A 23254-nucleotide genomic window follows, 5' to 3' on the forward strand; every position below is an offset into this window, starting at 1 on the left:
CCAAAAATCGCAGCGTAGTTGGCATAAAAATACCACTGACCTGACTTACAGTTCGGCGCTCTTGCTAGTACTCCTCGCCGGCTTTCTTGTCTCTCAAGAACGGTATGCAAATTCTTTGAGCATTCTTAATCAGCAATCTAATTTCGCTGTGAGTCTCATGAAGGAGTCTTATATAAGGAAGTGTTGTGTAGAGTAAGGAGCATGTGTTGTCTACCTAGTTATGTCAGTAAAACATTTGGCAAATCCTTTAAGCTCTCTGGACTGTGTTTTCATCACCTGAGCTATAAAGAGATAAATTGTCTTGCTTGTTCCTCACGCAGTTCTGTTACTCAGTTTAATTTATGTCTGTGTATGTCTGTTTTCTCTACAGCCATACACACTGCTGCTATGGATATGCTGGGAGGATCTGGTGTCGAAAGCCAATGTAGAAAAGTCGATATCATGGCAGATGCTGCATATTGCATTTTCAAAAAGCCAAAAAGTTTTACGGGCAACTTTATTATCGATGAAAATATCTTAAAAGAAGAAGGAATAAAAAATTTTGATGTCTATGCCATTACACCAGGTAATGCATTTAGTTTTAAAAAGTAGTGATGTGTTTGTCCATGTTGTCTGCGACGGACATACATCTGTTTTGTGTACGTTTTATGTGATTATAACATTGATACACTCTTTTTAAAAACTGTCTTCCCAGGGAAGGGAAAGACCCAGACTAACACAACTTTCAAAAAAGAGAAAGGGAAAACAGAAGTGAGCCCGAAGACTTTTTAACAGATATACAGAAAAGGTCCCCTCAGCTTCTAACCCTTTCTAAATCTTAAAGCCAAAAATGAAAAATAGTTTCTGAAGTTGGTCTTAAAATAACATAGTAGAGATTTTGTTCAAGCACATGGTACAGATGATTCAGTGATAAGTTTCTTACAAAAACTTTGTTGTCTCTTTCCAACTGTTATCTCTTAAGTGCAGTCTAAGTGTAGCTTCATGATGAATGGTGAAGGTAACTGAACAGGGTCTGCCTCACATACCAGGCAGGGATTTGAGAAGTTCTCAGAAGACCCCTTGTTCAAAAATAATTCTTCCTGTTGTAACTACACGGGATGATAGTGATGATAATGCATTTTTACTTTACATATAAAATATAATGTATAATAGACAATCATAGTCCCAAATGGGAATTGTATTTGTGCAGAAGTGTATTTTAAATATTAGTAATTAAGTTGAGCTCCTTGGTGACAGAAACCACATGTTTCTATTTGTATTGTCCCTGTCTCTTCAGTCTGAAACAAATTGAATGAAGTAGCTCTATATAGTTTAACAAAACATTTTTTTATATAGTGTTTATTTAACTTTCATAGCAGTCCTTTGAAGGAAGCAGTATTGTACAGAGATTAGGAATTGTGGAGTTTCAGAAGAGACAACCCAGTTCCCAGTTCTGTTTAGCTGCTCACTAGCGGGGCGGCCTTAGGCAGGTCACCTGTTTCCTCTGAGCCTCACTTTCTTTATTGGTTAAAGTACGGGAAAGATAGCTTCTACACAGGATTTTTGTAAGAACTAAATGCAAAAATGTATATCATGTGCTTGGCACAGTGCCTGGCTTGTGGTACAATCAGAGTATTCAGTAGTTAATATTTGTAGTGGAAAGAGGTTCCAAGGAGATTAAGCCTTTGCCTAAGAGCAGTCAGCTGCTAGTAAGTGTCAGAACCTGAACCATACCCAGGTCTTCTGGATTCTAGTATAGTGAAACTGTCACTTTAGGTTTTATAACTTGTCATTATACACAAAATTTTAAATTCAATTTAAATCAAAAATTCTATCGTATTGAAAACAATATGATCATCTACTACAATTAAGTGTTAGGATATAACAAAGACTGGTGCATCCCTGCCCTCCAGTTTTTTTAATCTTCTGAGAGGGAAAAACAGACACACATTGACAGAGATGGAAACCAAGTTCTTAATGAGGAACCCCCTTGTCTTAAGGGGGCCAGGTAAGAAATGAGCCCTGAGTATTTTGGAGGGAGGTAGGACAGAAGGGTCGCATGAGTAGATGAGAAGGGGTAGAAAGCTCTGGGGAGAGCAGTTTAGGGCTTATCAACTCTGGTTGGATCTTAAAGATGAAATTTTCCATAGGAGAGGAGGATAACTACATTACTGGAAAAGCGTTTTAGCTTAATGAAGGTCAGAGTTTGATATTCCTCCTGGGAGTCTTTTCCACAGCTCCAGAATGATCAGTGTAATAAAAACATATAATGTTTCTTAAACAGATGTTAAAATCTGAATGCAGAAGTTGTTCCATTAACCTGATTGTTTGGGGATCAATTTTTCAGGTCATCCTTTGTTACCAGATTTCTTCTTGGATGAACAGCCAGCTATGGTTACAAAGAAAGCAGACTCATATGGTAAGATGTAGACTGGATTTTCTGTGGGAAAATAAAGTTACTAGCTTACGTATATCTCCCAAAATGTAGAATTGTACATTTCTGCTTTTAAACTATTTCGTATTTGGCAGGAAGTTGGGGGCAGCGCACCATACGGCTTAAGGGATCTTAGTGCCGAGTCCTAACCACTGGACCACCAGGGAATTCCCTATTTTTGTAATTTAAACTAGACAAGTAATGTCGTAGTTAATTCTAGCAGAGGAGGTGTTTTTTTTTCCTTCTATTGGTAAGAAGTTTTTATTATATTCTTTTCATTTAAGGAAAAAAAAGTTGTCTTTAAAATGCACTTTTTAACAGTTTTATTTCTTTTCCTTGGCACCCTTTTTAGGTGTTTTGTGTTGATATTTTATTTTGAGGGAAAATGTGTCACGTTATAGTACTTCTGACACCATTCACAGAGTTTGTGCTATGAAATTAACCTCAAAGGAGGTTTGGATTTCTTTGTTTCCTTTTTTTAATTTAGAAACAACAGCTCCCTTAAATTGGTCCAGAGTTTACATTTTAATCTTTGTTGTCTGGCATTATGCCACTAACTTACTGAAAGGTGTCAGAAGAAACACTCTTCAGTGAAAGCGCATTAGAATTTCTCTCGGAGTTTATTAACAAGAATAGTGGCGCTTCCTCTGGACCCGCACCTTATTTTTGTATTATAGACTGAGTCTCCTAAGTGACCATAGATTTTTTAGATACGGTTAGAAAGTTGAAGACAACGTTTCTTCTGTACCTTTAGCAAACCTATAGAACCTTACTGCAATGCATTTTAGTCCCAAACCTTATTTCCAGCTTAATCTTTTTATTAAATTAGTTAATATTTCTGGCTGCACTGGGTCTTCGTTGCTGCTCTTGGGTTTTCTGTAATTGCGGTGAATGGGGCTACTCTTCATTGCAATGCATGGACTTCTCATTCCAGTGACTGCTCTTGTTGCAGTGTGTGGGCTCTAGAGAGTGGGCTTAGGAGTTGTGGCACACCGGCTTAGTTGCCCCTGGCATGTGGGATCTTCCCAGATGAGGGATCAAACCTGTGTCCCCCGAATTGGCAGGTAGACTCTCAACCACTGGACTACGAGGGAAGTCCTCTGTGACATTTCTAGGTTGTAGTTTTGGGAGTCAGGATGTCTCTGGTTTAGGATTCTCTGGCCAGGTGGTCCATGGCTCAGAGGCCTGTTAGCTCATCTCGTGTGTTAGTGATATCTACAGCAGCATTTTTAATACCTCAGTGATGTTACCAACAACAGGAATTTTAGTCAGCTCTAGTTAATTGGTATTCAGTTAGCACAGAATTGAGATCAGAGGAAACAAGCAAAAGAATGAAGTTTTGGATATAGAGGTTAGTCATAACTTACTAGACTCATTTTAGGAGAACTTGATTTCATTTCCTTCCCCAGAGTTTCCATGTTTGTTGTCTACTGACTGTCCCTTTGAAATATACTATGGTTTGTTTGTCTCCTATAGTTTTATTCTCTTGTGTAGTCATCATGCTCTGCTTAAATAGTCTAGGTGATAAATGATGCGGTTTATCCCTTGGCAAGTGTCTTTCAAGACTACCCTGAAGTTTTCATTGCCGTCTCTTTGGCACCTCAGATGATACAGATGATATATCTTGATTAATGGACAAGTCACCTAAAGTAGTCACCTATTAGTAAGAGAGGTGTTCCAACAGTAACTGTATGATAAACTTAGTTCTGTCTGATGTGCCTTCTAAAACCAAATACATCCCTATATGTTTCCTGCCTCCAGAAACATGAAGCAAGCCTATGTCTTTGCCTTCTGCAGTTTTAGCAGCCTCTGCTGGGTCCAGTTCTGCTGAGTTTCTGTCTTAGTGCTATGCCCAGCCTGTATGTTGGCTATATAAAAATTACACAGTTAGATATAGAACACAATGTGGAGGAATATTACCCAGTCAGACTGCCTGGGTTGGGATTCCTGCTGTGCCACTTACTGCTGTGTAACCTTGGGTGGGTATTTCAGTTGCCATTTTTAGAACCTCACTCACTTCTTTTTACTTTAATCCTGAATTGCGTTTATTTTATTAAGCACACTGACGTGCTTTCTGAAACAAGATATGTTATAAACAATAAGGAGAAACTAACTTTTTGTATTGACTTTATATCTGGTCACCTTCATGAGTTTTTGTTTTGTTTTGTTTTAGACTTCTAATAGTTTCTCATAGAGAAACAGTTACTGAAAGCATAGACTTTGGAGTAAGACAGATCTGGGTACGAGTCCTGTCCCTGCTACTTTTGTCTCTGACCTTGGACAAGTCACTTCAGCTCTTTGAAACAGTTTTCTCATCTCTTACTTTCCTTATACAAGTATCATGAGGTTAGGTATGATAGAGTATCATGTTGTGAATTTTATATAGCAAATTCTCTATATGCATAAGTTGGTATAATTATCATTGAGTAATTTCTTGAATTTCCTAAGTGGTCACACTTATTATCTGCATATAATAGTATCTTACAGGATTATTTCTGGCATGTATCTTAATATTACTGACTCAAACTTCCAGAAGCATTTGGAAATATTTATTGAAATTATTTGTTTTAGGTATTCTTCTTTTATTCTTAATTTTATTGAGAAAATCTTTAGATTTTATCCATAAGTAAGATGTTAGATGTTGGTTAAGATTTTTCATCAGTTATTTAGATTAATGTCTAAATTTTTGTTATTGTTTCCTATATTTTATTTTTTGTTCTGTTTTGAATACGGCATCAATTAGGGTAACTTTGTTTTCCCATGTTCTTTTTCTTGAAGGTTTGAAATGTCTCACTAAGTCATTTGAGTCTTTTCTGAAGTTGTTTCTTTGAAGATATTTTTACTTTCTCAATTAATGATTTTTTTTTTAAATGAAGAAACCCAGAACCAGGCATTTAAAGTTTTAAAATTTATTTAAGTATTGTCATGTAGTATTCATTTATAATTTAAGTTTTTTGTCTATTTTATCCCTTTTTATTTTATTTATTTATCCCTCTTTTGACTTTATTTTTCTCTCCTTTTTTTTGGATTAGTTTTCTAGAAAGTTTTCAATTTTAGTGTATTTTATTATTTTTTGCTCTTAAGAACCAGGTTTTAAATTTTATTTCATTTTTCATACTTCTGCTTTTTTCTTTACTGATTCTTTACTTCTATTACAACTTTAAGGTATGATCTACATATACTCCAAACTCATCATTTTAAAGTACGTCAGACAGTCAGTCAGTCAGTCAGTTCAGTCGCTCAGTCGTGTCCAACTCTTTGCGACCCCATGAATCGCAGCACGCCAGGCCTCCCTGTCCATCACCAACTCCCGGAGTTCACTCAGACTCACGTCCATCGAGTCAGTGATGCCATCCAGCCATCTCATCCTCTGTCGTCCCCTTCTCCTCCTGCCCCCAATCCCTCCCAGCATCAGACTGTTTTCCAATGAGTCAACCCTGCGCATGAAGTGGCCAAAATACTGGAGTTTCAGCTTTAGCATCATTCCTTCCAAAGAAATCCAAGGGCTGATCTCCTTCAGAATGAACTGGTTGGATCTCCTTGCAGTCCAAGGGACTCTCAAGAGTCTTCTCCAATACCACAGTTCAAAAGCACCAATTCTTTGGCGCTCAGCCTTCTTCACAGTCCAACTCTCACATCCATACATGACCACTGGAAAAACCATAGCCTTAACTAGACCACCCTTTGTTGGCAAAGTAATGTCTCTGCTTTTGAACATGCTCTCTAGGTTGGTCATAACTTTCCTTCCAAAGAGTAAGCGTCTTTTAATTTCATGGCTGCAGTCACCATCTGCAGTGATTTGGGAGCCCATAAAAATAAAGTCTGACCCTGTTTCCACTGTTTCCCCATCTATTTCCCATGAAATGATGGGACCGGATGCCATGATCTTTGTTTTCTGAATGTTGAGTTTTAAGCCAACTTCTCACTCTCCTCTTTCACTTTCATCAAGAGGCTTTTTAGTTCCTCTTCACTTTCTGCCATAAGGGTGGTGTCATCTGCATATCTGAGGTTATTGATATTTCTCCCGGCAATCTTGATTCCAGCTTGTGCTTCTTCCAGCCCAGCATTTCTCATGATGTACTCTGCATATAAGTTAAATAAGCAGGGTGACAATATACAGCCTTGACGTACTCCTTTTCCTGTTGGGAACCAGTCTGTTGTTCTGTGTCCAGTTCTAACTGTTGCTTCCTGACCTGCATATAGGTTTCTCAAGAGGCAGGTCAGGTGGTCTGGTATTCCCATCTCTTTCAGAATTTTCCACAGTTTGTTGTGATTCACACAGTCAAAGGCTTTGGCATAGTCAATAAAGCAGAAATAGATGTTTTTCTGGAACTCTCTTGCTTTTTCCATGATCCAGCGGATGTTGGCAATTTGTTCTCTGGATCCTCTGCCTTTTTTAAAACCAGCTTGAACATCTGGAAGTTCACGGTTCACATATTGCTGAAGCCTGGCTTGGAGAATTTTGAGCATTATTACTTTACTAGCATGTGAGATGAGTGCAATTGTGCGGTAGTTTGAGCATTCTTTGGCATTGCCTTTCTTCCTTTGGGATTGGAATGAAACCTGACCTTTTGCAGTCCTGTGGCCACTGCTGAGTTTTCCAAATTTGCTGGCATATTGAGTGTAGCACTTTCACAGCATCATCTTTCAGGATTTGAAATAACTCAACTGGAATTCCATCACCTCCACTAGCTTTGTTCATAGTGATGCTTTCTAAGGCCCATACTTAAAGTATGTAGTTAAGTAATTTTTAGTATATTCACAAAATTCTGCAACCATTTGATTGATTAATTTAAAATTTTCTTGCTTTATTTCTTTCTTTTCTGTTTTCTTTTTCAGATTGCATATTTTTATTCTTTTCATGCTTGCTAGGCTAATACTTTATTTTTATTTCTTTAAAAATAATAAAATTATTTTGACTGTGCATTTACCCCCTTAATATAACTTTGTCCACATCCAAGAGATTTTGTAATGTACTTTAATCAATTCTGATATCATTTTAAATCAATTTATATATAAAAAGCTTAGTATAGAAAGAATAAAGAAAAATTCAAAAACCATGTGTAACCTGCCATCCAAATATAAATACTGTTTGTGTCTTGGTTTATTTGTTTCCAGTCACTTACATTTTCTGAAACTATAACTTAAAATTCATATCCACAAATATATATTTCACCTGATTGGATCATATTGTATTTAATTGTATATGCTTCATTTTACTTAATATTATATCCTGACTATTATCCATGTTTTCAAAAACAAATTTTTGAAATGGCAACTTAGTGTTGAGTGAATGTACTGTTGTATGAATGTACTGTTTATTTTAGTGGTTCATAATTGTTTCATTGTATAAATGTTACAGGATTTTCTTTTAGTAGATCACTAAAAGTGGATGATCAGGCAATGGGAGGGTTCCTGACACATATTACCAAGTTTCCTTCCAGAATTATAAATACTGGTTGATTATGAGTATCTCCCTCACTGCGCTGTCAGCATTAAATATTGAAATATATATCTGAATTTTTTAATTGGCTTCTAAATAATAATACCTTAGTCCTTGGATCTTAAGTATTTCACCTTTAAAATCTGCTGGACTTTAGAAAAGGAAAAGGCTTTTACTGTTTTTTTAATTTGTCTGTGGAAGCATAATGGAAGGTAATTTGTATTCAACAAATTTAAGATACTTTTAATTGATTATATTGTCCTAGGTATATCTTTGTGCTGCTGATTAGATTTTATTTAATAGCCTTTGGTGGGTTTTATTGGGCAATATGCTGCTGCTGCCTCTGCTGCTAAGTTGCTTCAGTCTTGTCCGACTCTGTGCAACCCCATAGACAGCAGCCCACCAGGCTCCCCTGTCCCTGGGACTCTCCAGGCAAGAACACTGGAGTGGGTTGCCATTTCCTTCTCCAATGCATGAAAGTGAAAAGTGAAAGTGAAGTCACTCAGTCATGTCTGACTCTTTGCGACCCCATGGACTGCAGCCTACCAGGCTCCTCCGTCCATGGGATTTTCCAGGCAAGAGTACTGGAGTGGGGTGCCATTGCCTTCTCCGATTGGGCAATATGACTAGGTATAATTTGAGTTGGGAAATAGATGGAGAACTGATCTTCAGCCTAAAGTATAGATTGTCCTTTGAGTTAAGTAACAAATTACTCTCACCTGTTTCTGGGTGCAGCCAAACCGCCCACAAATGATTCCAAGAGGATAAATAAAGACTTGTTCATGTTGAGGGACAGCTTCATACTAAGGGATACGAACAGTCCTGTGCACTGCAGATCTTCTCCCCTGGTCCATTGTATGCTGATTGGTCATTGCCAGTGGTTTAAGTGACTACAAAATGTTGCAACCTGTATTCCCATGGCCTTGGTTTCTAGGCAGTGGGGCCTTCATGAAACTAATACGTGGTTTGATCTCTCTCTTCATCAAGTGGGAGGGACCAATTGGACTGAAATTGGGAAAAGTAATGAGTTTGTGTGATTTAAGACATTTTGAGCCTTCTTTCTTTCAGAGTAGGCTATTCTCAGGTTTTACATGATTTTTACTTAAAGAGGCATTTCCATTCCCTGAAAGGAGGAGGCAGGTTCAATCCAGGGATGCAGTGAAAGTGAAAGTCGCTCAGTCATGTCCGACTCTTTGCTACCCCATGGACTGTATAGTCCATGCTATACAGTCCATGGACTATACAGTCCATGCATTCTCCAGGCCAGAGTACTGGAGTGGGTAGCCTTTCCCTTCTCCAGGGCATCTTCCCAACCCAGGGATGAAGAGACTAGGTGAATACGTTTAATTTAGAGGTAAAATTGTCGAGGAGTTCACTTGGCTGTTGATTCAAGCTGCAGTTTCCAGTTCAATTCCACTAATTTATATAGTGATATTCTGATCTCCATCTTTCTGACTCCATGGTGTTCTTTCCTCATTTGGTTTTAGAACTCAGAGGTGATGATGAAGGAGTGATTAATTGTTACCACTAAAACTCCAGTAGTTTGTTTAGATCTATTTACTATAAACACTGTATAGTTTGTAATTTTTTTAACCTAATCTTGAGAGCTTTTTACTTGAAGAGTATAAACCATTTAGATTTGCAGTCATAACTGATGTGTTTGGTTGTCATTCCTTATGTTTGATTTGTGCTTTTAAGGTGCCATTGAACATATTTAAGGTCATTTTGGTCAAATGGTAGCAAGTCTGTTCTGCTAATTAATTAATTTTGTGTGGCACCTTACATTGCCTGGGCCTTAAAGGCACTCACATCAATAACATTTTATAGGTGCTGTTCCAGAATTGAAAGAAGAGAAGACGCAGCCACCACCAAAAGCACGTTCTGGAGCTGTGGAGGAAACATTCAGAATTGTTAAGGACTCGCTCAGTGATGACATTGTTAAAGCCACTCAAGCCGTCTATCAGTTTGAACTCTCAGGTAACGGTTACTTCTGGTAATCTGTAGCTTTTATTGAAAAAAAGTAGGGTATTTTCTATAGAAGTATATCAGCTTCTGGTAGTAATCACCTGGATAGATGGCTATATCCAGAATTCTTTACCTTAGAATGTAGACATTTAAGAATAGCAGATAACTACTGATTTGTATTTTTGTGTTTTCTTTTTGGTTTTTTTGCGTCTGTCAAAGCTCAGTTGGTAAATCATCTGCCAGCAATGCAGGAGACGTGGGTTTGATTCTTGGGTCGGGAAGATCCCCTGGAGAAAGAAATGGCAACCCACTCCAGTATTTTTGCCTGGAGAATCCCATGGGCAGAGGAGCCTGGCAGGCACAGTCCATGAGATTGCAAGAATCAGACATGACTTAGAGACTAAACCATCAACATCAAAGCTTTGGATTTGTGGTTATGTTGGGGTTCCTATATGTCAACCTATAATTATATCTACTTGTTTTAAACTGGTAGTTCACATATAAGTGATACACTTGTTTTCTACTTGTTTTTGTAGTTCTTATTTGTATTTTTAAGTTAATATCAGTGCATATGGACATATGTAAAATAAAATTTCCTTATAGATACTTCCAGTCTTACTTCCTTTCATACAACATCTTGGTGTATGAAATTGAGAGAAAATCTTATTCAGAAGACAGGTAGTATAATACAGTAATTTATTAACCATGGGCACCTTGCCTTTTTTTTTTTTTTTTGGGCTGCACCACACATGGCTTGTGGGATTTTACTTCCCTGACAAAGGACTTAACCTGAGCCCATAGCAGTGATAAGCACTGAGTCCTAACCACTGGACTGCCAGGGAATGCTCTTGCTATTTTTTAATCTTTGAGATTATTCTGATCAGTCTGAATGCAGTCAGCTTTTAAAATCTCTCAATATTTTTCTTCTCAGTACAGTTTTAATACATGTTAATGATAGTTTTAAGAATTAGCTACCACAGTCCCATTGCACACAAACTTTGACATTACCAATTCTTTTATCCTTTATCACTTCTACTTTATCTTAATCCATCTGCATCTTCTTGTTTTTACTTCCTTTCCCTAGAAGCCACAGTCCATTGCTTCAGTCACTGTCTTGCCTGTATCCTAAACTTCCTCACCTACTGCTTGTGTCACCAACTGTCAAAATCCTAGTCCTGGATGATCAGACTATCTGCCTGCTCCACACTTGAGTCCAGGCTGCCAAGTCTTGCTGGGAAAATGTGGGAAGGGCAGTCACACCACCAGTGAATCTGTACCAATAAAAATTCATCATTGGCCCTCTGCACCTGGAGTCTAAGCAGTACATCAGAATTCATTGTTTCCATAGTCAGCTTCTTGCCTCATTTTCCACAGTGACTATTTTAAACCTTTCAGTGCTCCTCAAATCTCCTCTCTCTCCCTTTACCACTTTCCTGCACATTTCTGCAGATAATCCCACCTCCTCGTTCACAGAGATAAGGGAAGCCAACAGATAGAAATTTATTTAGCTTCCTGCCATCTGATACCAAACTGATAGACCTCTCATCTTCCTCTCCCAGCAGGTCGAGCTCAACTCCAGATGCGTGCATCTTAAGCTTTAAGATCCATACTGATCCCCGCAGGGCATGCTAAAATGCAGAATCTGATTCAGTAGGTCTGAGGTAGGGTCTGAAGTCTGCATTTCTGACGTGATGACAGTATTGCAGTTCATGGATCACACTTTGAGTAGCAAAATTCTAGATCCCATTTTCTCTGGCCTCCTTAGGGAATATGTGTTGTCTCTTTCACCTGTTTGTCCTGAAGCCTCCTTCCCAGTGGCTTTTTAACATTCCCAAAGTCTGTTCTATCTTTAAAAAAAATACAACCCTTCCAATCACACTGCCCACCCCCCATCTTTCTTCTCCCTTTCAGAGCCAAACTTATTTTCACGTACAACTCTCTCTGCTCTGGTGTCATTTTCTTCCATCCCCTGAATTTGCTCTCACCAAAGTCCTCACTGACTTATTTGTCACCAGTGGGCATTTGTCATTCTTGCCTTGTCACCACTCTGCAACACTGGATACTGTTGACCACGCTTTCCTTCTGGAAATGTCTGTTTGCTTTTCTTCTCTGTCTGTAATCATGCTTTGTCAGTCTCCTGTGCTACATGCTTCTCCATCCTTTTCTTAAATGTTGATAATCTTCAGGTCACTGTCTTGGAATTCTTTGTATTCTCCAGACTTTGTCTAGGAAAACCCCAACCACTCACATGGCTTCAGTAACCATCAGAGCTGCTTCCTTATGTATCTCTCTTTCTAGCCTGGTCAGACTTCATGTGACATTTTCACCCAGCTATCACAAAGATGCCTCAGTCTGAAAATGTTCATAATAATTCACCATTCCCAATACCCGCCTTTGGCACTACTTGTTAAATCTACTCTTCAATAGTCCTCTCTCAGAAAAAAAAAAAAAACAAAAACCCACCATTATTTATCCAGCTTCCCAAGCCAAAAACTAGCAAAGTAAATCATTCTTCTGCACCCTCCCTACCTTTCCTTCTTCATATGCAATCAGTTACCTAATTCTGTGGCACTGCTTTGATAAGTTCTCACTCACATATGCCAACTTTTACCCATTTTCACTGCTGTGATCCTGACCCAGGCATACAGCCTCAAGCTCCTGAACAGCCCCAGTCCCTTCCTAAACTGTCCTCTGCATCCTCTCTTTATTTATGTGTGGCTGCACTGGGTCTTCGCTGTCACACACAGCCTTTCTCCAGTTGTGCCGAGTGGGGCTCTTCTCTAATTACGGTGCGTGGGCTTCTCACTGCTCTGGCTTCTCTGGTTGTGGAGCATGGGCTCTAGGGCAGGCAGGCTTCAATAGTTGCAGCTCATGGGCTTAGTTGCCCCGAAACATGTGGAATCTTCCCAGACCAGGGATTGAACCCGTGTCCACTGCATTGGCAGGCAGATTCTTTACCACTGGACCATCGGGAAAGTCCCTCTGCATCCTCTTTATCCCTCTCTAACATAGTATTCTCTACACTGCTGTAAAGTGCAAACCTAATGCCATTCTCCTTCCATGGTATATCCCATGGAATAAAGACAGGGACTGCCTTATGAGTTCATCTGAGGCCACCATCCACTCTCTTTCTATCTTCTGTACTGTTTCAGTTCCTCTTCTAGCAAATTCTTACCTAACTTTTAAATCTCTGCTTTGGCTGAACTTTCCTGACTCCACATTGCCCTCTATTTCGTCTTTTGCATGAACCATGTATTGCAGAGTGTTCAGAGCCTAGCCTAGTGCCTGGCACATAATAAGTTCTTAAATATTGAATTTTATAGAGGCCTGGGAATTTCAGCCTGGGTAACAGCATTATGTATGATTATTCTAACTGTACAGTTATTAAGAAGAACAGAGCTTCATTGACATTTATTTCTATATCTTTGTTTTCTGTGTAGGTGAAGATGGTGGAACATGGTTTCTTGATCTTAAAAGCAAGGGTGGTAATGTTGGATATGGAGAGCCTTCTGATCAGGCGGATGTGGTAATGAGTATGTCTACTGATGATTTTGTAAAAATGTTTTCAGGTGAGTTTTTAAATTTTACTAGTTGACTGATTTCTCAAGAAAGATTTTGTTCTAACATTTTTCTTTCAGTTCAGTCACTCAGTCACGTCCAACTCTTTGTGACCCCATGGACTGCAGCATGCTACGCTTCCCTGTCCATTGCCAACTCCCTGAGCTTGCTCAAACTCATGTCCATTAAGTCGGTGATGCCATCCAACCATTTCATCCTCTGTTGTCCCCTTCTCCTCCTGCCTTCAATCTTTCCCAGCATCAAGGTCTTTTCTAATGAGTCAGTTCTTCACATCAGGTGGCCAAAGTATTGGAGTTTCAGCTTCAGCATCAGTCCTTCCAAAGAATATTCAGCACTGCTTTCCATTATGATTGACTGGTTTGATCTCTTTGTAGTCCAAGGGACTCTCTCTTGAGAGTCTTCTCCAACACCACAATTCAAAAGCATCGATTATTTGGTGATCAGCTTTCTTTATAATCCAACTCTCACATCCATACATGACTACTGGAAAGACCGTAGCTTTGACTATATGGACCTTTGTCAGTAAAGTAATATCTCTGCTTTTTAATATTCTGCTTTACATTACATTTTACTTTATCCCTTTTCAAATAATCAAGACTCAAACATGTTGTAGCAGTGCAATCTTAGTGACTATTTGTTGATTTGAAGAGTACATAGTTTTGGAATGGTGATTCTTACTGTTACCTCTACTGACCTTTCTACTTCATCCAACAATGGGGCACAGATGTGAAAATACTCTTTTTTCATGACTGAAAAGCTAATAAGACAGTATTGGGAACTGAGAGAGAAATCAGAAGAACTCCTAGGTAGACTTCATTTCTGCCAGTTGGACTAAGATATCATTTCCAATAACAGCTTGGAAACGGGAGGTGCTGAACTTAGCTGCAGCTCATCTATAGAGAGTAAGATCATGCTTCAGTCTTGCCAGCTACTGTAATAGGAAACTGAAGCCATATCCCATGGCCCAGTGACCCTGTTTCTGAGGAATCCATAACCAAGAAAAGCTTGCACATCATTTTCTATTCTGCCTATGTATCTTTAATTGTACTAGAAAAATGTTAGGGTAATCTTTTCTATTTTCTACTCTGCAACACAACTCCAGATGGGTAGTTAATTAACACATGTACTTATAGAGTGAAGTTGCTCAGTTGTGTCCTACTCTTTGCAACCCCATAGTATGTAGCCTGCCAGGCTCCTCCATCCATGGGATTTTCCAGACAAGAATACTGGAGTGGGTTGCCATTTCTCCAGGGGATCTTCCCGGGTTTGAACCTAAGAAGACCCAGGGATTGAACTTGGGGCTTCTTTATTGCAGGCAGACTCTTTACTATCTGAGCCACCAGCTCAAATACTGAAATAGTAGCACTTTAAACAAAAATATTATAACATTTTAGCCTCAAGATCCTACAGATTCATTTGAGTTATGAATGTTATTCTTTGTTCTCTTTTAACCTTCATAAATTGAAGGTCAGTCAGAATGTACTCTGTGGTGTGTAAATCTTGTTTTCCATTTCTAGCCCGGGATGCTCATGGCCTACATACTATCAGAGCCAGTTTGTGTTTGATGTGTATGATGTTACTAATGACTGAGGTTTCTTCAACATCTGCTCCCTGCCCCTATTTTTTAAACAGTAATGCTAAATATTCGTGGTTCAAAAATTAGAAAATATGCTTAGGAATAAGGAAAGTAAATAAAAATATCTTTATTGTACTACTGAAGAACGACCATCAGTTGATTTTTGGTTTAAAGTTTAAGCAAAATATGTTTGGTTTAAATGCATTCTCCTTTAAGAAACCATAGCCATGTCTGTGACCTAATCTATATAGTGGATATGTTATAAATATAAAATACATATATATATTGAATGTATATAAATATGTATGTGTGCTTATAAAAACATGATTATATCATTGTTTGGTAACCTTTTTCACTTATTACAACATCTTTTAATGTTAATGAAGAGTTATCTTTGTAATCATTTTTAATGGTTTCTTTAGTGTTTGTTTAGTATTTCAAAATCTGTTTCCCTGTAGGGCTTAAACACAGTGCTTTGGATGCTCAGTAAATGTTTGGAAATTTTGAACCTTATAAATATGTAATATTTTGAACTTAAAAATATTTAAAAATTTAAAAAATATTATTGTCATTTCACAAGTAGTTATAGCTCACATGTATATGATTACTGTTGAATTAAGCAATATTCCCAATAATGGCTTGAGATAAAAGATTGTCTCCATTTTATAAAAAGAAAGACTAAAGTATTGATGAATTAAATAATAAATACAGAGTCACTTGGTGGGTGAGTCAATGTTGGAGTTAGGACTAGAATCCAAGCTAACTCCCAAGCTCTTACTCTTCTAAATCATTATGGTATTTTGCCCTTCAGAGGAGAAAGAGTCCAGTGACCTCTTTAATTTACATTTTATTTATGTAAAATAAACTTGTAACAGTGAACTTTACATTTATGTCTTTCTGTGAATGTGCCCCTGGATTGACTGGGGGAGGTCAGTCAGCTAAATGAGTAATTTATATATATATATATATTCTTTTTTTTCTTACAAGATTTATAGCAGCAGTTCAGATTGGGAACAGATAAGCTTTGTTTCTGTTTCTTATGTCTTTTCATTCTTACTCTTTATCCCATCTACTCTCCTTTGAACTGGTGCAATTTAGGCCTCATATCGTAAGCATTTTCCTTTAAGAAACCATAGCCATGTCTGTGACCTAATCTATATAGTGGATGTGTTATTAATATCAAAAATCTCTCCTTTTGGCCAGTAGAGGCCACTGTATGGTAAAACATTATAACAGAAAGAAAATAAATTGTACAAGATTTACCTGATTAGTATTTTGGGAGGAGAAATACACACACACACACACGCATACATATAAAATTGTGCTTCAGATCAGATCAGATCAGATCAATCCCTCAGTCGTGTCCAACTCTTTGCGACCCCATGAATCGCAGCACGCCAGGCCTCCCTGTCCATCACCAACTCCCACCAACTCCCGGAGTTCACTGAGACTCACGTCCATCGAGTCAGTGATGCCATCCAGCCATCTCATCCTCTGTCGTCCCCTTCTCCTCTTGCCCCCAATCCCTCCCAGCATCAGACTCTTTTCCAATGAGTCAACCCTTCACATGAGGTGGCCAAAGTACTGGAGCTTCAGCTTTAGCATCATTCCTTCCAAAGAAATCCCAGGGCTGATCTCCTTCAGAATGGACTGGTTGGATCTCCTTGCAGTCCAAGGTACTCTCAAGAGTCTTCTCCAACACCACAGTTCAAAAGCATCAATTCTTCGGTGCTCAGCCTTCTTCACAGTCCAACTCTCACATCCATACATGACCACTGGAAAAACCATAGCCTTGACTAGACGGACCTTTGTTGGCAAAGTGATGTCTCTGCTTTTGAATATGCTATCTAGGTTGGTCATAACTTTCCTTCCAAGGAGTAAGCGTCTTTTAATTTTATGGCTGCAATCACCACCTGCAGTGATTTGGGAGCCCATAAAAATAAAGTCTGACACTGTTTTCACTGTTTCCCCATCTATTTCCCATGAAGTGGTGGAACCGGATGCCATGATCTTCGTTTTCTGAATGTTGAGCTTTAAGCCAACTTTTTCACTCTCCACTTTCACTTTCATCAAGAGGCTTTTTAGTTCCTCTTCACTTTCTGCCATAAGGGGGGTGTCATCTGCCTATCTGACGTTATTGATAGTTCTCCCGGCAATCTTGATTCCAGCTTGTGTTTCTTCCAGCCCAGCGTTTCTCATGATGTACTCTGCATATAAGTTAAACAAACAGGGTGACAAAAGATTGTGCTTACTAGCAGTATTTTTCAGAACAGTTTTGTTCAAGTACAGTTTTGTTAACAGTTTTGTTAACTTACATACCATAAAATCCACTTACTGTCAGTGTATATGATTTTTAGTAAATTTATAGGATTGTACAACATCACTTATAATCCAGTTTGAGAACATTCTATAACTCCTTCCAAAATTCTCTGTCTCTTTGCAGTCAGTTCCTCTTTATTGCCCAGCCAGCCCACACTGACTTGCTGTTTATAGATTTGCTGTTTCTGAACATTTCATATAAATGAAATTAAACAATATAGTCTTTCATTTTCTTTTACTTCATCCATCATGTTGTAGCATGTATCAATAGTTCAGTTCCTTTTCGTTGCTGAATAATATTCCATTATATGGATATAGCTCATACTTATCCACTCACCAGCTGGCAGGCATTTGGGTTGTTTTAAACAGCTTCCCTCATAGCTCAGTTGGTAAGGAATCTGCTTGCAATACAGGAGACCCCGGTTCTATTCCTGGGTCGGGAAGATCTGCTGGAGAAGGGATAGGTCACCCACCCCAGTATTCTTGGGCTTCCCTTTTGGCTCAGCTGGTAAAGAATCCACCTGCAGTGCGGGAGACCTGGGTTCGACCCCTGGATTGAGAAGACTCCCCTGAAGAAGGAAAAGGCTACCTACTCCAGTATTCTGGCCTGGAGAATTCCATGGACTGTATAGTCCATGGGGTCACAAAGAATCAGACAAGACTGAGCGACTTTCAAACAGTTTTTGGCTATTATGAATAATGCTGCCATGAATATTTTCATACACATATTTGTATAGATATATATCTTCATTTCTGTTGGGTTGATTCCTAAGAGTGGAATTGATTATTTTCTGGGTAGAGATTTCCTGCTTGAAATTCATTTTCCCTTAGAATTTTGAAGTCATTGCTCCATCTTCTAAGATTACCATGGAGGATTTGATATTATTCTTTATTCTTAATCTTTTGTATCGACTCCTCCTCTTTCTGAAAGTTTTGGAATCAAAACGGTCTCTCTCTCTGTAGTGTTCTGAAACTTCACAATGATCCTAGGTGGTCTGGTCATTTTTCATTCATCTTCCTGGATAGTTGATGGGCTCTTTGGGAATGTATCTTATATTATTTCTTTGTTAGTTCTCAATTTTCTCACTTCTCACATTCTGAAGGAAATATTATATCTCTGATATAATCATCTCACATTTAAGGCCTTCTTATTCTTTCCTTTGTATTCCTTTACATATATATACATATATATCTGTAGATAGCTCAGTTGGTAAAGAATCCGGCTGCAATGCAGGAGACCCCAGTTAGATTCCTGGGTTGGGAAGATACACTAGAGAAGGCGTAGGCTAACCACTCCAGTCTTCTTGGGCTTCCTTTGTGGCTCAGCTGGTAGAGAATCCGCCTGCAATGCGGTCGACCTGGTTTCGATCCCTGGGTTGGGAAGCTCCCCTGGAAAAGGGAAAGGCTATCCACTCCAGTATTCTGGCGTAGAGAATTCCATGGACTGCATAGTCTGTGGGGTTGCAAAGAGCCGGACACGACTGAGCGACTTTCACTTTACATGTATATGTATATAGTAAGGAGATACTTCTTTTGAAAAGATTATTGTGTGTATGGGGGGGACTAGTTTGTGGAGAGAGGCTTTTTTAGTAGTGAGAGGAGGAGTATTGCAATAAAGAGACTGACTGCTGTGATCAGAAGAAGATTGCAAGTGTCTCCTTTCTATTATATTTTAATATTGTTGATGTATCAAAATCTTAATTTCCAAGAGTTCACTCACGTTTTCTCAGTTTCTTTCTTGTTCTTACTGTCCCCTTCTTCTTCTTCTTCACTCTACTCCATTCTGTTCCCTTTCACCTGCTTCTCCCTCTTCCTTTCCTTCCTCTTTTCTCTCCTGCATTTCATCCCCTCCTCTTCTTCTCCCTTTCCAGGGCTTCTGCTCCTCCCAGACCCTTTCTTCCAGCATCCAGTTCTTGATACATTGTTACAGCTTCTCTTATCAATGAGGACATGAATTTTGTTTATTTACTACTTTTCCATTTTTCCTGCGCCTGCAGTCTGTTTCCCCCAAATTGTTTTCATCTGTTTTTGGTTTGGAGTGATCTATATCTATATCTATATCTATATATATATATATATATATATATATCAGAGATATTTGTCTCCATTTGATATCCAAGCAGCAGCAGCAGCATCTTTACAGGCAAAGCTCTGTAAAGCTGATTGGAAGCTGTGTATGCATGAGTGGGGCTGTGGACCATGGTGGGTTTTACTAGAGAGTGAGAGAGCAAGGAGCAGTTTTTTAGCTGAAGCCTAACAGTGAAAAGACCGGGAAGTGAAAGCAGCAAGCAAAAACAAAGTTCTCTCCCTCCAGGAGCTCCTATTTATTATATGTTATTATTGCCTACAATTCTGTTTTAATGCTCTCCATTTTATATTCTGGCATTTCTGTGGTTAAAATACTGTTGAGACATACTTTGTATCTATACTTTTACTGTCATTTCTTAAAACTGTTATACTCATTTATGCCATTTGAGTTTTTGAATCTAAATTTGAAATATTAAGAGTTTTAATGAACTACAAAGGTTGAAAAATTAATTAAAATAGGTAGTATTTGTTTACTACAACTCATTTGAGGGCCATCTATTCTTTAGTGTTGTGTATCTAACATATAAATGTTGCAGCTTTTTGACATCTTTTGTTGATTGTTGTTTTTATATTATCTCTTATAAGATACTGTTAAAATCTAAATCGAGGAGTTGGGATTCCCAAGACACTGATAAAAAAAATGGTATAAAAGAAATTTTTGTGCTTCAGAGGTTTATAGAACTCAGAAATTCTTTTTTATAATGCATGTTCTTGAAGTGGTATATCCCTACGGGCATTAATGCTGCTTTTTCCTCTCTCATTTTCTCATTTTAGGGAAACTAAAACCAACAATGGCATTCATGTCAGGAAAATTGAAGATTAAAGGAAACATGGCCCTGGCAATCAAATTGGAGAAGCTAATGAATCAGATGAACTCCAAGCTATAAAGAGAAAAGAAAATATGTTGACTGCTAAGCTCAAAAAGTAAAAGGCCTCAACAGTTAAAACTGAATGTTTCTTTTCATCCCCATTATATTACAAGGATATGCATGTTTGTTCTGGAAAAAAAATAGAATTTCTGTATCTATAAGATTTGAAATTGTAATTAAAACAGCTATCCAACTAGACATAAGCATCATTAAGTAGTCTTGTATCTCATATACCATCATCTTCTAGGAAAAGTATTATTAGTGATCAGTCAGGGTCAGGCAGTAACATTAACTCTTTTTGTATCTTCTTCCTGTGTAAAATGAGACTAGACTGTTTTCAAATTTTCAGTTTAGGATTGTATACTAATGATATTTTAGGTTTAAAAATTTGTTTTAAAGAAGATCTTTTATAGTGCATTTTCAGAGAAATCATATAATAGACTACTTAATAAATACTGTTTGTGAATATGAATTAAAAAAATTTTTTCATTTTGTTAACTACTTTTCTAAATGTAAGTTACCTATAGGAAAATATTATTGATATAATTCAACTAATTGCAGTATAGATCCTATTTTAAATTATGTAAGGATATTCTAAAATAAAATACTTTCTTTCCAGAAGCATGCACTTGGTCACAGTGTTTTGAAATAATAATATTAAAATAGATGGTTATGGGCTGAATGGTATGCCCCCTTCATATACTGAAGTCCTAACCCTGAAAATCTTAGAGCGTGATTGTGTTTGGAGGCCTTTAAACAATCGATTAAGTTAAAACCAGGCTTTTAGGGTGGGTCATAATCCATTCTGACTGGTATCCTTGTAAGAGGAAATTTGGACACAACACAGAAACCAGGGAGGCACAGAATGACCATGGGGGGCGAGCAAGACGGCAGTCACCTGCAAGCCAAGGCGAGAGGCCCCGGAGGAAACCGAACCACTGACACCTTGATCTCAGACGCGTCTCCAGAAGTGGAAAAAACTTCTGTTGCTTTAGCCACCCAGTTTGTGGCATTTGTTATTGTAGTTCTAGCAAAGTAATACAATAGTTCATTTGTATTCATGTTACAAACACAAGTTACTGTGCCTGACCCACAGTGGAGGCCAACAAACGGAAACATGGGAGTTTGGAGAAGAAAAAGGTTTATCACAGGGTCACCCACACAAGGAGAATGAACGGGTGGCTCCTGCCCAGAAAACCCAAACTCCCCAATTATTTTCAGGGAGAAGTTTTTAATAGGCAAACTTTGGGGTGAGGGCTGCAGGGTGTGTGACCTTATTCTGATTAGTTGGTAGTGAGTTAACAGGGAGGTGTGTCAGGAATCTTGACGTGAGCCTGAAGTTAACCATTCTCCACCTGGGAGGGGGAGCCTTAGTTCCTGCAGTAAAATCAAAAGTATCGTTATATATGTATCCCTTGAGGATGTATCCCTTGAGGAGGAACCAGGACCCTGCCCCAAGGTGGTACTATTGCTTATGTAAGATTTTTTTTTTTTGATGTGGACTGTTTTTAAAGTCTTTATTGAATTTGTTACAATATTGCTTCTGTTATATGTTTTAGTTTTTTTACCTCCAGGAATGTGGGATCTTAGCACCCCAACCAGGGATCAAACCTGAACTCCCTGCATTGGAAGTTGAAGTCCTAACCACTGGACCACCAGGCACTATTGTTTCTTGACTACTGCACCTCGCCTCACCTCCCCTCCGTTCTCTGATCAGCAACGGTTTGAATCTGCCCTTTGTAATTCAGTAGAGGTCAAGGAGGCTGAATGAAGCCTATTAAACAGAGGAAAGTTTTGTACCTGGGACAGTCACATAGGGTCATGCTTTGTTCCATTTCTTTCTTTAAAAAAGCAAAACTTATTATTTTTTTTTTAATGCTCGTACTTTTTGTTGTTGTTCACTGTTCAGACTCTTGAGTCGTGACTCTTTGCAACTGTGTGCTGTGGACTGCAGCACACCAGGCTTCCCTGCCTTCACTATCTCCCAGAGTTTGCTCAAACTCATATCCATTGAGTCAATGATGCTGTCCAACCATCTCATCCTCTGTTGCCCCCTTCTCCTCCTGTCCTCAATCTTTCCCAGCATCAGGGTATTTTTTAGTGATCCTTGACGGAGGGGTTGAACCTACGTCTCTTGTATCTCCTGCACTGGTAGGTGGCTTTCTTTACCACAACCCACTCCAGTGTTCTTGCCTGGAGAATCCCGAGCACAGCAGAGCCTGGTGGGCTGCCGTCTATGGGATTGCGCAGAGTTGGACACGACTGAAACGACTGAGCAGCAGCAGCATCGGTGCCACCTAGGTTACAAAGGTGGGAGTCCTCGTGATAAAGATTAGTGCCCTTATAAAAGAGACCCCAGAGAGTTAGCTGATCCCTTTCACCAAGTGAGGACACAACAAGTGTTTGCATTTTCTTGAATTTTACTTTAATGGAATCATACAGTATATATTCTTTTCTGTTTGACTTCTTTCAATCTGCACGATTACTTTGAGATTTATTCTTGTCATTATCTGTATCAATAGTTAATTCCTTCTTATTACTGCTGAGTAGTTTGTTATTATAGGAATATACCACAATTTGTCTATCCATTTACCTGGTGATAGACATTTGGGTAGTTTCCAGCTTTTAGCTATTAAAAATAAAGCTGATATGAATATTCATGTACCGAGTCCTTGTATTCTCTTGGGTATGAAATGGCTGGATCATATGGTATCTGTATATTTAACTTTCTAAGAAATTGCAGACTTTTTTCCAAATCAGTTGTACTATTTTTACATTTCATTAATAATGTATTGGATTTCATTTCTCCACATGCTCATTAACACTTGATATATTCAGTCTTTAAAATTTTAGCCATTCTAATAAGTATGTATTGGTATCTCATTGTATTTTAACTTCCAAATCTGATGCAATTGAGCATCTTTGCTGTGCTTAGTTGCTCTGTCGTGTTGGACTCTTTGCAACCCTATGGACTGTAGCCCACCAGGCTCCTCTGCCATGGG

General features: G+C 38.5%; 1 protein-coding gene across 3 annotated transcripts in view; it reads left to right on the top strand.

The window, feature by feature from the left end:
- HSDL2 (hydroxysteroid dehydrogenase like 2) overlaps positions 1–20876 on the top strand; it is a 60666-nt gene extending 39790 nt beyond the window's left edge. For 2 of the 3 annotated variants that reach the window (XM_027550516.1, XM_027550515.1), the window contains 5 exons: positions 371–565; positions 2327–2398; positions 9684–9833; positions 13262–13390; positions 20158–20876. In XM_027550516.1, the coding sequence (XP_027406317.1) occupies positions 371–565; positions 2327–2398; positions 9684–9833; positions 13262–13390; positions 20158–20270 (659 nt within the window). In that variant the 3' untranslated portion in view covers positions 20271–20876. Of the gene's footprint in view, positions 1–370; positions 566–2326; positions 2399–9683; positions 9834–11380; positions 11483–13261; positions 13391–20157 lie in introns of those variants that run through there. The other variant, XR_003512392.1, reaches the window with a different exon arrangement.
- The last annotated feature ends 2378 nt before the right edge of the window (positions 20877–23254 follow it).

This window comes from Bos indicus x Bos taurus, chromosome 8 (genome assembly GCF_003369695.1).
Source record: "Bos indicus x Bos taurus breed Angus x Brahman F1 hybrid chromosome 8, Bos_hybrid_MaternalHap_v2.0, whole genome shotgun sequence".
Taxonomy (NCBI): Eukaryota; Metazoa; Chordata; class Mammalia; order Artiodactyla; family Bovidae; genus Bos; species Bos indicus x Bos taurus.